This window comes from Aquila chrysaetos, chromosome 10, assembly GCF_900496995.4.
Source record: "Aquila chrysaetos chrysaetos chromosome 10, bAquChr1.4, whole genome shotgun sequence".
In the NCBI taxonomy this organism is placed as follows: Eukaryota; Metazoa; Chordata; class Aves; order Accipitriformes; family Accipitridae; genus Aquila; species Aquila chrysaetos.
Genome location: NC_044013.1, coordinates 13,625,126 through 13,638,743, shown reverse-complemented (window position 1 = coordinate 13,638,743; position 13,618 = coordinate 13,625,126). Strand labels below are relative to the sequence as shown.

At 49.8% G+C, this 13,618-nt stretch overlaps 1 protein-coding gene across 2 annotated transcripts in view; it reads left to right on the top strand.

Moving 5' to 3' along the window:
* Positions 1 to 13,618, top strand: part of P3H2 (prolyl 3-hydroxylase 2) — a 77,060-nt gene that overhangs the window by 330 nt on the left and 63,112 nt on the right. Inside the window, exons 1-2 of one of the 2 annotated variants that reach the window (XM_030029024.2) lie at positions 3,486 to 3,758; positions 3,845 to 4,437. In XM_030029024.2, the coding sequence (XP_029884884.1) occupies positions 3,976 to 4,437 (462 nt within the window). In that variant the 5' untranslated portion in view covers positions 3,486 to 3,758; positions 3,845 to 3,975. Of the gene's footprint in view, positions 1 to 3,485; positions 4,438 to 13,618 lie in introns of those variants that run through there. The other variant, XM_041126904.1, reaches the window with a different exon arrangement.

Sequence of the window (13,618 nt, the reverse complement as noted above, 5' to 3'; positions counted from 1 at the left end):
TGGGAGAAAACAATAGAGTCAGCTGCTCCAAGGTCCTGAGCCTACAGAAATATTGCTAGAAGGAAGTGAAAAGGTTTAGGAAGAAAAATTAAAGACCTACTGTTCACCTGTGCTGACCTCAAGTCATCAGCGACCCATCCGGAACAGAGGCTCAAACATACAGTGGAACAGCTGTGGGGAAGCAGATTTGTAAGTCAGCAGCAAAGAAACAACAGGTACAACCTGGAGTGGGTGGGGTGGCATCCCCAGCGTGCGCTTTGTATTCTCTCCATCCATATCCTGCTCTGTTGCAATGTGCTACATCTTGCTATAACAAGAATAATAATTTACAGAGAAAATTCCTGCTTGGTCACTCATTTTTCACCCCTCCCAAACATAGACTAGTTTTATGTGACTCTGATGATGGATTTTTCCTAGAAGGAGAGTCCCAAAATGTGGCGCATGATTATTATTGCAGCACATCTATTTATTTGGTATGAATTTCCTGACATCTACTGACATTCACAATCACTCCCCTACACCTTCTTGCATAAAAAAGGTGTTGGGTAGATGGAGGCATTCTACAGAATTCAGGTCTGGATTCGGGTCTAAATCATGAAGCACTTCAGTAATGGTTTTGATATATTCGATAAACTTGGACTTTTGTACATGAGGCAAGGACCAAAGCCCTTCAGTGAGGGTATGTTGTACTTTTCCATCTGATTCAAAGCTCACTCTCTCACGAAGGTACAGGTTGAAGAGGTCACCTGTGTTTGATTTGGGAATTATAAAGTTTGTCCATGAATTAAATACGAAGGCAAGTCTACAAATGAAACAGAGAGGGCTTGAAACTTAGGTCTGCTTGTAAAGTGCATGTTGAAAAGCCATTTTGAAAGGCATTCTAAAATTTGCTCTTATCTTGTTGCCAAATCATCAGTGGTTTGACCCACATATCAGAGTTTTCCTCAAGAAAAAAAAAAAGCTTCAGATGAATCTATTTACGTAGGAAAAGGTCTTTCAAAACAACTGCACAGGGGCCAGGATCAACATCTGAACACGAGCTGAGTTGTTACATTTTTAGAATTATTCCTTTCATTAGAGGCATGAGGGATATCTCAGGCATCTTGGGGCCTGATTCAGAGTTGTAACATCCGAAACTAGTAATTGCTCCGTTGGGTGAAATCCTGCCTTTACATGTGCAAGGCTTCTAAACCCAGCTCCTTTCCAACTCTAAGGAGGCAAGCCCACCTTGCCTACCACACTGCCTGTAGCAGCTGCATTGCTGAATTGTTGTAGTTCAGATCTTCTGCAAGAACAAGACCCCCAATCAGGGGACCGGCAAACTTCTTTCCATCTGGTTGCTGCCTTTTCATTTAGGCAGTGAGCAGGGGTATAAAAATAAGGGTGATTGCTCAAGCAACTGCACTGAATGCCCTAGAGATACCCTGTGTTGAGTGCCTTGTATGTGCCAACTATTTTCTGAGCTCTTTGCTGCAATTAGGTAGCGGTGAAGCATCAAGGTAAGGGAAAGCACAAACTTTTGTGAACAAAGCAAGCACAACACTAGGCAGGAGGACTGCAAAGCGGGGGTAGTGGTAGTCTGGACCTAGAGCAAGTGGGTGCCTACAGAGAAAACCCTGGAGGAAGTACAGCAGAATTGGGCTGCAGGGTGTCAGTACTAAGAATCTTTTCTTTACTGTTTCAAAAAGGTCTTTTAATGAAAGAAACCTCTGGATCAGAAAATGCAGCAGTCTGAAATAAAACATTTTGTTTGACTTCATTCTCTTTCCAGTCATTCATGTGCTTTCTGCATTCCTTCCTATGCAGGGCCTCAGTGTTATCACTGCATGTGCAGTGATGTTGCTGACTTGGAAACAATATGGAATTACATATAGCACTTCTGCAAGTAGATCATCTGAGGTGCGTCCTTCAGCAAGCGCACCCAAGGAGCCGGGTGCTTTATCTCTGTGATTTGGGGCAGAGCTGACTCCCACTCTAACTTGTGCAGTCACCACTGGCACCTCTGTGACCCTTGAGAAGGTTGAAGTAGCCCTCTCATAATGTCACCTCTGTTCCCAAGGAGTGGTGATAACCCTTCCCTTGCTAAAGGCTTTATCTGGACCTGAGAAATCCTATCGCACGGGCAAGTGGTTACAGCATGTACCTCTCCCGCTGGAGATCTCCATTCAGGGTGTTTGGTTCCCCCATTGTGAGTACCCTCCCCAGCACACCAGTCTGGCAGGGCAGAAGGATGGCGGGCCACCCAAACCTTTAAAACATTTTGTGCCTATTTGTAAGAAAGCAACAAGGAGGATCGTTAGGAAATCTTTGCCAGACGGGAAAACTCTTCACCAAGAACTCTAGTAAATCTCTAGCCATGCGGAAAAAAACTTCCCTTATGTGAAACTGTTGTCAACCAGACTCCATAATCTGATCGCTTGCTCAAAGAGAAGGTGTTGAGCCCTGTTTCTGGTCCTCGACAGAGCGGTATAAACAAGGCACAATTTAATTAAAGCCACTAGAGCAGCAGAGGGGAAAGCCCAGCATGACCGTGAGGAACATCTGGCTTGATGCAGTAACAAAATCTGGACCAAATGGGTTTCAAGCATCTCCCATTTGCAGCTATTTCAGTCTGTGAAAAGATAGCCAGCATCTATAGAGCTATTCCTGAAATGTCTGAAAACTAAGGCCACAATCCCTTGTGAGAGATCCTACCGAGCACAGTGCTGTACGCACAGACTTTGGAGTACTTGAGCCCAGTAAAGCATCTAATGGGATCCAGGATTTGCCCTTTCCCTGTCACTCAGGAACAGCTGATTTCATCCAAATTAACTGTATTAATATGAAAAACTTCTTGCTGACAAGTGTTCAACACTGAGATTATTTAAAATGCCAGCTAAGATTTTTTTTTTGTGTGTCACTAGGCTGCATTGCCAAACGTCTCATCACAAGAATGCCTCAAAATTAATGTAAAAAAAAAGAGTAACATTTTTGGCACGGCAGGGCTTTGCAGCATCAGAAGAGAGAAACCTTGGAGGAAGCGAGACAAACACACAGCTGGGAGCTGAAAAGGCTTCACCGGCCACTGACCGTGCCCATCCCAGACGATTTATTTGCAGAATTCCCAGCGGCGGGAGGCTGTCGGGGCAAGAGGGGCTCGGGGGTGGAGAACCCAGCGAAAAATGGCTCCAAGCAACAGCCTCGCAGAGGGACAAAAAAAGCATCCTCCGAGTAACGACGCCAGACGTGGGGAAGCGGGAGGAGGCGTGTGGTGCGGCGGGGAGAAGAGGGAGGAAAGGCCGCTGCTGCTGCTGCTGCCATGTAAACCACCCCGGGGCGCTTTAACTTTCACGACGTCATTTAAACCCCCCCTGGAGCCGCGGAGAGAGGGGAGCGGGATGCGCCGAGAGCGCCGGCCGCCGGGGCGCGCGCGGGGGGGGCCGGGGACGGGGCGGGGCGGGGCGGAGGGAGGGCGGGCCGGGGGGGGGAGGAAGGGGGAAGGTGAGGGGGACGGGACGGGAGGCGGAAAAGCGAGAGGCGTGCATGGAGCCGCGCCGCGGCCCCGCTACCGCCTAGGGCAGAGCCGCAGCGGAGCCCCTCGCACGGCCCCCGGGCCCTGCTGCACCGAGAGCCGTTGCACGGCCCCCCGGGCTCTGCCGCACCGCGCTCCACTGCACGGACCCCCCGGCTCTGCCGCACCGCGCTCCACTGCACGGACCCCCCCGGATCCCACTGCCCCGAGATCCGTTGCAGGGTGCCCGGCTCCCGTTACACGGACCCCCGGACCCTATCGCACCGAGATCCGCGGCGCCGTGCCCGGCTCTCGCCGCACGGACCCCACCGCCGCGGACTCCGCCGCGCGGACCCCCGGACCCCGCCGCACCGTCCCCCCATTGCAGCCCGCCGCCGGAACCCCATCGCACCGAGCCCCCCCCCCCCCCCCCCCGCTGCACCGGACCCCCGCGCCCCATCGCACGGACCGCCGGTGCGGCGGGCATGGCATCCGGGAGCCGGCCCTGGGGGGCCCTGCTGCTGCTGCTGCTGCTGCTGCCGCCGGTGCCGGCGGCGTGCCGGGCGGGCGGCGGGTGCGCGGGGGAAGGCGGCCCGCTGGAGCCCTTCGACGCGCTGTACGCCAGCGGCGTGGAGGCGTACTACGGCGGCGACTTCGCGGGCGCGGCGCGGTGCCTGGAGCGGGCGCTGCGCAGCCGGCGGGAGCTGCGGGCCGCGCGGTTGCGTTGCCGGCGGCGCTGCCGCGGGCAGGTGCGGTTGGCGGCGCCGGGTCCGGGCGCCGGCGGCGACCTGCCCTTCTTCGGCTCGGTGCTGCGGCGCGCCGGCTGCGTGCGGCGCTGCGAGGAACCGCGCCTGGGAGCCGCCTCCCGCCACCGCGCCGCCGAGGAGGTGCGCGCCGACTTCCAGCGCAGGGTGCCCTACAGCTACCTGCAGCGCGCCTACATCCAGGTAGGCACCTCCCGCCCCCCCTTCCCCCTCCGAAAGGTTATCCGCTCTTCCGTCCTCCCGAAACCTCCCAGGTGTGGTGTGTGTGTGTCCTCCCCCGCTTCCATCTCTCTCAAGCCGCCCGGGCGTGGTCCCCCCCTCCATTCTCACCGACGCGTGCGGTCAGCGGTCGTGGCCTATTCCCGACACAGAGCATCCTGGATGACAACTCGGACTCTGTCCAGCCTTGGCTTACCTGTGCTTCTCCTGGGTTGCTTTTTGGTTTGGGGGAGCGATGGTTTTGTTTGTCTTTTGGTGCAACCTAGTATAATGCCGAAAATGATCTGCCTCAGTTTGCAGAGAAAAGCCCCCTGAAACCCCCCAGTAACACCCCGGTGCCCTCTGCCAGAGGTGTTTCCCTTTCAGACAAACTGAACCGATGCTGTGTTCCAGGAGCTAGGAGTGTGTGCAAAGCTGGGAGGTATATAACCTCTGCTGCTGGGATCTGATGGTCTTTATCCTGTTGTGTGATATGAAATACTTTGCATAACACTGTGCAGTCAGTATTTAGCAGCCGCTGACCTCTTCAGCATCATCCTCTTATCCCAGTAACTTCTGCCTTGTAGCTGCTACCTTCCCTGAGGAAAACGGTGTTATTCTTTGAATTTCCTTGCTAAAAAGAAGAAAAAAAACCAACAAAAACCCCCAAACACCCCACGCCAGGATAGTTACTGGTATTTTTCTTTTAGTTCAAGACTTGTGCTCTGTCAAGCTAGGTACCTGTAGTAAGTCTTCCTGTTCATGACTAGTAAGGACAGAAACTGTGGGAATTTTATTTCATGCCAAGCTGAATGTTTAAAACAGTTCTGGAACATTTCCCTCTGGATTTCTGCTTTATTTGAGCACACTTCTAACCTTTTAGTTGCTGTAGGCAGCTTAATAGGTGAAGACCTGCACAGCGGAGCACGGGGAGGGTGATCCTGCTGAAATCCATTTCTAGTTGGAGAAGCAAACATCTGTCCCAGGCAGTGCCAGTGCCTGTGTGCAGTGCCTACACAGCAGCAGATCAAGGAGGCAAATCATCAGCTACTGCATTTTAAAACCTTTTGGAAAATTGTAGCTATGTTACTTCTTCTGTACTTCCTTTTCTGCCATTGCCTTAATGTCATTTTTACAAGTCAGGGACTAGAACTGCATTGGCTTAAACTCTGGTGTCCGTGTGCTGCATAGAGTTCCTGAAAGAAGTCCTGGGAGTGAACTGGGACTATAATTTGGCTCATATGCGATCCCAGTGAAGGTAGCAGAATTTTCCTGTGGTCCTGACCCTGAAGGATGCTCTGTGTAACGTCACCACCTGTGGGAAGTGACACTAAATTTGTCATGCTAAAAAATTAAGTGATTTCTTCTCCTGAATTCAAAGCCTTTCCCAGAGTCACAAAGGTTTGCTCATGTCCAGCTCATCAAAAAACTTTCCTCTAAATTAGGGAATGGGGTTTTTGTCTCCCATTTCAGTAAAATGGATACACAAAAATCCAGATGATTTTGGGGGTATGGTCTGTTCTTCCATTTCTGCGTCTACTGGGTCTGAGGTTTTTATTTTCCTCATTTTAAAATGCATTGTAAACTTATCAAAGTAATGTGTTGAAAACAGTCTTTTTTCTTATGTGTGACTCAACTTAATTTGCTTTTGTAATGTCTGATGATTTTATATTCATGCTAGCACTTTGATTTTTCTACTCTCTGACGGAGTAGCGGATGTTCTTGCTATCTGCATGGATGCCCGGGTTTTGGGCACTGTAGCCAAGGGAAGGTATTCTTTGAATAGAGCTGTTTATGTTTTAATACCTTGTTCTTTAACCCTTTCTGATGCTCTTGGGTTTTGTAAGCAGCACTCTGATCAGCTTTGTCCCACAGAGCAACCCGTAGTGGTTTGTCCACATCCTCACCTTGCTGCCGCCTGAGCATGAGCTCTGTTCCCAGGATTGCTCAACAAGTCTGTGCTCAGAAGAAAATGCCCCACATCAGATTTGCCTGCACTTGCGCAAAATATGAGGTCTAATTTCTAGCACTTACACACACTCGGATGTGGACCGTTCCCTCGTGCCAAGGCCGCGTGCCAAGGCTTTGGCATGTTCCCGGAGGGTTGTGATGCATCGGCACACGCACCCTCCAGGGACACCTCGGCTGCAGCATCTGCTCAGCCTTGTGCCTGAGAAGGGGAGCTGCAAAGTGGGGCTTGTGCAGAGCCCCCCTACCTTGCCGTGGGTGCGTGGGCAGCCTGCACGGCTCCAGCGGCGGCTGTTTGACCCCCCTGTTTTGCTCCTTGAAACCGAAAAGGAAATGAGACGAGGTTAAACATCCTGCTGCGTATCCTGTCCGGCCCCAGCCCGGACTGCGTGGGGAGGCCTGGATGCTGGGCACTTGCGCGAGGTGCCGGCCGGGCTGGACAGACGGCAGGGGTTGGTGGTATTTGTGGTTTGAGAGAGGAGGAACAGCCTGGAATGTGCTTCCCACCTCCCACTCCCGCTGACTTCGTGCTTGTTTGTTTCTCAGGAGGGGAGAAACACATCCCTCCGGGAGGGAGTGACAAAGCAAGGAACAGATAGAAAAAATCGACGGGTTTGGCTCTTGTGCAGTGCTTTGAAAAATGGTGCTGAATAAACATGAGCTAATAGTTGCAACACTCCTGTGGGGTATGAAAAGCAAAGGCTTTTAGTCCTGCTGGACAGATGCACAGGCCAAACGTTGGCCAGGACCGTGTGTGCCTCTGCCGCTTTTGGGGCAGCAGAGCCACCCCGTGTGCTCTGGGAGCAGGCTGGGGTCTTCTGAAGACCACTGTTCCATTTCATAGATGTGATCTGGGTGGTTTTGGTGACTCTAGCATGATGTGAGGGGAGACCGTGGTGCACTGCAAGACTGGCACAGCTTGTGGACTCAGCTGAAGGTTTGTGTGGACTTTGGGCTCTGGATCAGGCCTCTGAGGTTGACTGCAGTCTCTGCAGAGACTGGAGACAAATTGCGTTGAACAAGCAGACCAAGTCCAAATGTGCTTGCAAGTCTTTGCAGATTCCAAAAATGTATTGCAAGTACGAAGACTCCTCCTTTTCCTAGGAGAGCTGATGTTTTCAGGTAATTTAGAAATATACTGGGTACAGCTAGCTGAGGCAGTTAGAGTGGGATGGGCTTTGAGAAGATGTGGAAACAGAGAAGGTGATGAGAACATGGGATTTAACTCTTGTAGTGCATGTAGTGGGCTCTCCAGCCCACAGATAAAAGGTGCTTCAGTGGGTTTCTGATGTCACGTCCCATGGGCAGAAGGGCAGTTTGCCTTATGCTGGTGGCTGTCTGCTGTGCGCTGGCTGCTTCGTCTTTGTCAATGAAATACCCTCTAGGCTTGGCAGGTGGGTGTAGGGGGGATCTCTTTGCCCTCTTAAGTATTTTATTAATCACATCCTCCTTGCTTTGCTGCCTTAGTCATCTTGTTTCTGTTAAAACCTAGCCTGCAGGCCATGATGTTTCTAACCCCTCTTTTGGGGGAGTTTTCTAGCTCTGAGAGTGAGTGGAGAAGGAGGAAACAATGTATACCGTGGGAACGTTTGCTGGCCACGAGCTGCTGACTCAGTAGCCGTGTTGGAACTTGCTGCGGACGGTCTGCCATGAACCCTGTGACAGAGCATCAATTCCAGTCCCCATGCTGACTCCTGCAAGTCAGCTTGGTCCAAAAGTAACAAGAAACCTGGAAAAGTTGATCGCTGTATCCATTGTGAAACCAGGTCTTGCTTCTCTTCTACCCTACTAACCCCTCCCTCGAGGTCTCTTTCCCTTGTCTCATCTTTGTTCACAACCACAGCATCCCCTGGCCTGTTTGCTGGTCTGATCGCTATAGCCCATTTTCATTTTCTCTGTATATTGGTGTGCTGCTACTGAGCACTTGCTCCCATTTTGTAAATGCTGACTCGCAATGGTCTCATCTTCCCACTTGCCTGCAGGCCCTGTTGCACATCAGTGAATTGTACGTATGTAGTCTGTAACCACCAGCCTTGGATCTAGATCAGGAAAAGCCTTTTGGTCTGTGCTTGGGGTTTAAAACAATAAATGAAACAAGTCTCCAGCATGTAGGGTATTGCTTCTCTCTTAGTAATGTCAGATCATAGGTGGAGCAAAAGGGGCAAGAGTCTGACTATATCTGGCTTATTCTTTGTCTTGAGTTCCCCCTTGCTGTGTCTGAGATGTGCTTCAGTTCTGTTATCATGATTTCATGTGTTGCAAGCATAAAACAATAATGTTTAGGTTTTCTGTGTTGTAGGAGAGGCTGTTTATTTGTTCTTTAAAGCTGTTTCTTTAAAAAAAAAATCTTTTTCTGGTCACATAAGCTTTATACAAGCAGCTTAATCTTTTTAGTGGCCTTGTTTGGGGAGAACTTTGACTTTGTACCGTTATCTTCTCTGCCGGGTCTTCCACGCTGCAGCTGATGGGGGGCAGTGCTAGAGGCACCGCTGGGCACGTGTCCTTGGGTCGCACTATGCTTTCCTGCCCACCCATGCCACCAAGATTTCTGAAATGCAACACAGACACAATAATGACTTGATAAAAGACCATAGGAGGAAAAAAAAAGAAACCAGAGTGGGAGTCCAAACTTCAGAAACATTTGTGATACAGTTTATTGCCCTACTCCAGTTCTGCCTTTGAAAACTCCCTATTTATGAGAATCCAACTCAAGGGAGGAGACTTGGTACGTAAAACCAGGCCTCTGACCACTCCAGACTGATCATTCTGTCTTCTGCCAGTGCTTACATGAGCTTACCACCAGCCATGCTTGGGCATCTGTCTCGCAGCGCCTGTAGCAAGCCTCGGGATGGTTGTTAAGACCTCTCCACCAAATTCTTTCCACCTTGAGTAACTACTCACTGCTGCCCATCTCTGTGCTGTTGCACTGGGCCAGAGTCTTTTGTCTCCTTGACAGACATCTGGATTACCTACCTAGGGATCACAGTGATTTCACTTACGGTGTCTCGTGGGTAGTGACACAGAATAACATGCAAAACCCTGCTACTTAAAAGTCTTTGTGGGAGCAGCCTACTGAGGCTATTTCTCACCACGGTCACCACCTGTCCTGTGGGGTCGGTCTGGTTGGTTGGTCTTGTTTTTATAGGATTTATATGACACATCCTAGACAAAGACCTATAGTAGGACTGTCAGATAATCATTATTATTTGGATTATTACTATTAGCGGTGTTTATTTATCTTTAATCTTAAGAATTGGTATTACTGAGATACTGGATAAATAAATAGATCCCAGAATTAATCTCTTGGAACGTCTCTTTATTTAGATTTTCTGAGAGAGCATTCCTAGTCCTCACCAGAGGGTAAATGTTAGTGCTCAGAAAGTTAACATTATGTAGACAAAAATAAACTCAGTTTATGGGATGGAAAACTCTGAGTCTTGATGGTTGGGTCAGTGTCCCGGGTTTTGGGCAGGACTAAATATCCTGCCCTAAATCCGGGACACTGACCCAACTGCCCCTGCCCCTGTTCTTGCCAACCACTTCAAATGAAAAGTTTCTGAAATTTTGGGTTGAAAGTATTATCAGAGGGGGAAAGAGGTGACCCAGTGATTTGATACTGACACTAGCAAATGCAGCCTAGGCACATGTTTTTGTGGTGAAGGTGAGCTAGCAGTTGAAACCAATGTACCAAGAATTACACTGGACTCCCTCGCCGTCTTCACTGGAGACTCAGTCTTGACTTTTTGGGCTTGACTCCAGGCTGGTGCTGTACTCAAAGTTAGACTAGACAGTTGTAGTGACTTTCTGCTGGTTTGGGGTTTTTTTGTTGTTTTTGTTTTGTTTTTTTAATAAAGCAAATCCAAAAGCAAAACTGTGGTGTTTGCAGATTTCCACATCATTTCAACTGATAGTAAATTAGCACAGCCCTGCTCAGCACCGCTGCAAATCAGGACACAACCAGTTAGCACAAACTGGTCTTAGACCCACCAAGCTCATTTCATACAGGCTAGTAATCAGCGATTTGATGGCCAGGGCTACTTTTTTGTCTTGCCAAATTCCTCTTTCTCACCTTATATCTATGCAGTCACACCAGGGCTCCAAAATATACTGGTGGCAGGTCCCAGCCTGTGAAATTTCTCAGTCTTTTGGAGAAAAAAAGGTAAGCCTGGATTCCTCCTTATTTCTTGGCAACCCCTGGTGCTGTGGCTTGGATGATGGAGAAGACAGTGGTGTGACTCACACAGTTTCACTGGATCTTTTGAGGTCTTGATCTAAAGTCATCCCAGTGCATGAGCTAGGTTAACATCCCAACTTGGGCAAAACTGGGCACCAACAGCGAGGGAGAGTCCATTGGCTTTGGAGAACAGACTCCTGCTGCTGTGCTGTAACCTGGGAACCTGCCCCTTCCCTGTTCTTTTATCTCCTTAGTTCCCCATGTTTTTTTGCACCTTGCTCTTCACTTGTCTCAGGATGGCTTCCTCCGCTGGCTGCTCCTCGGCAGAGCCTTGCTGCTGAACTGCCCTGTCCATGTGCCGCGTTGCGCTGGGATTTGTTAAATGGCTTTTTGCGCTGCCTGTTAAATCTCATCCATACGTGCTAGCAAGCTCTGCTCTGGCTTCTGCCGAGTCCTTTGTTGTCCTTGGCCACAGAAATAACTAATGGCAGCTGATAATGAACTGCATGTGAATGAGCAATGCAATTTAGCCCTGCTAAGCAAACTTATGCCCAGTACTCACTAGCTGTGCCTGAGGTTTCAGCAAGGATTATTCCCATTTCCTCGTACAACTGGTGATTTCATCGTGGATAGCGTGGGCAGTAATGAGAAACCATCGTGTCAGTAACTAAGCCATTTGCTGCCAATCTCGTGAGTGTTGCAGGAGCCTTGCTAGCAGGACTCTGGGCTCGAAGCAGTGCTTGACATCTGGAGCAAGGGATTCGGGGGTTATTTATCTTAGTTTTTTCCTTTGGAGGTGGTATGAATTAGTCATTGTGATTGGGTTTGTTCCCGAGGAGTAGGGACCCCTGTATTCTGCACATGGCATATTTCCATGTGTGTAGTCTGGACCAAGGCCAGGCTGAGTTTGGATAAATCGATGTGAACCCAGAGTGACCCAGCTGAGGGCTGTGGCGTTTCTCTGCCTTTACACTGGGGAAACTGAGATCAGGATTTGGCCTGTGCTTTTTAACAGTAACTGATGGCAGGAAGGAGGGCGCAAAGTTCCATGGATGCTTTTGTTTCCAGCCAATGTATCGGCAATAAGGTATTGACATTTTTATTTCTTGGCCATGAGCTAGTGATGAATAATGAAGGCAGGGGGTCTGGCTGTGGGTGGGTTCAGGCAGCAAAGAGCTGTTCCTTGTCAGCCTGTACCTCCCAACCAGTCCTCCTTTCCATGACAACTGGTCAGTTAAACAGACCCTCCAGAGCTGACGTCAAGGGTCAGGGATTTGGTCACCAAATAATTATAGCAACAAAAATAGCATCCCCTCCCCACCCCTTCCTTCCCACATGCTCCTGCTGAATCCCGGCTCATAAATGTCCTTTTTTTCCTTTCTTGGATGGGAAGCAAAGCCCGCATGTATTAGCTGGAACATATGGCAGAGTTTGGCTGCAACCCATCGGTTGTGAAGGCCAAATACTCACTTGTAGGTTCTTGTTCACTTAAAAAAAAAAAAAAAAAAAAAAAAAAAAGATGAGAAAAACACGTTCTTTCAGGATAAGATGAAGGGCTGAGTCTGTGCTCAGGCTGAGATGGGAAGCAGATAGGGTGCGGGACAGCACGCTGACCATGCTGTCTTGCTGAGGAATGTGTCCCCTTGCAGTGCGGAGGTGACAGGCTGGCCATTGAGAGGTGGTCTAGTGGCAGCTGCCACCACCCTCTGCCCCCTGCCCTGATGCTGGTTCTCAGGTCAGGAGGAGTTTGCAGACGGGCTACTTGGGAGAATGTCATTAGCACCAGGGCACAGGGCAGCTGGGAGGTTTTAAATGTGGTGTAGCCATGGACAGGAGAAATTTCTGGCTTCGTAGCACTAAAGGTTTTATTAAGGATGGGAGGAACATCTGGGAGATGGCAGAAAACCCTTGAAGGAGAAGCAAATGAAGTGACGTTGTCAGAAATGGACTGCCTGCACCACCAAAATGTACCTCTGTCCCAAAAGTTTCACATCAAGGCACTAACATCAGATTTGTGCGGTGAATGGCTTCCCTGGATGTGCTGAATGACAGGGGCTTCTACGGGAGATGCATTCAGTGCTTGAAAACTGGGATTTAGGTCCAAAGCCAAACTCATGTTTGCACCTTTAAAAAAATCTTGTTTCCACTATAGAAAATTGCATCCTTAGGGTATGGAGTTATAATTTGGTAGCAGATCAGAAGCATGTTTTGGGGATGCTGTTGGCTCCAGGGAGCAGTGCGAGGTGCTTTGCTGCCTCTTTCCCATCACCGGGTTTGCTCAGGGTGAGACCATGCTGTGTGCAGTTGCCCTCCAGCACACACGTGCCCGAGCTATCCATAGCATTGTGAGTGTGGGTACCACAGCGTGTAGCTGGTATAAGTGGTGTTGGACACGACATGGCCGTCGGGAATCACTGTGGCTGCAATAAATGGCAATTGATGGTAACATGGCTGCTCGCTGACCCTCACGAAGCTGGTGGGTTTCTGCCCTGGCAGAGCCAAACCTTTGCTTGCCACCTCGCCAAGTGGCATTGCTTCTTCCTTTGCATGGAGATACTTTGCCAGGTCCTCTGCTCCTCTTTGGTGGAAAGCCACCCTGGGCCTTGCACATGCTCCTCTCCCTCCCAGCACACAGGGGTTTTGCAATGGAATTTCAACAAAAAAAAAAAAAATTGGAAAAATCACAAAAATGGTTGTTGGACACCAACATGCTGCTTTTCACCATGATTTTTCCAAACCAGCTGCAGTGGTGGCCTTGATCTCACATCGTGTCCTTGCAGAAAGACGAGCCTGAGACCGTGCTGTGTCCTGTCAAGGTCAGAGGCAGGAGCACTTGAATCCGGAGAGCCTTCTGCCTGCAGCTTTGCTGCAAAACCAAAGAAGGGTGGGCAAATCCTGGGTGGGAGTATTGCAGGTGGGGCACTGCCTAAACCCACAGCTCTTTGAGGTCCCGGCTGGACGCCCGAGGGTGTGATGGGGAGATGTGCTGAAGTTCATAGCCCAGGGCTGTGGGTGCAACTTCTT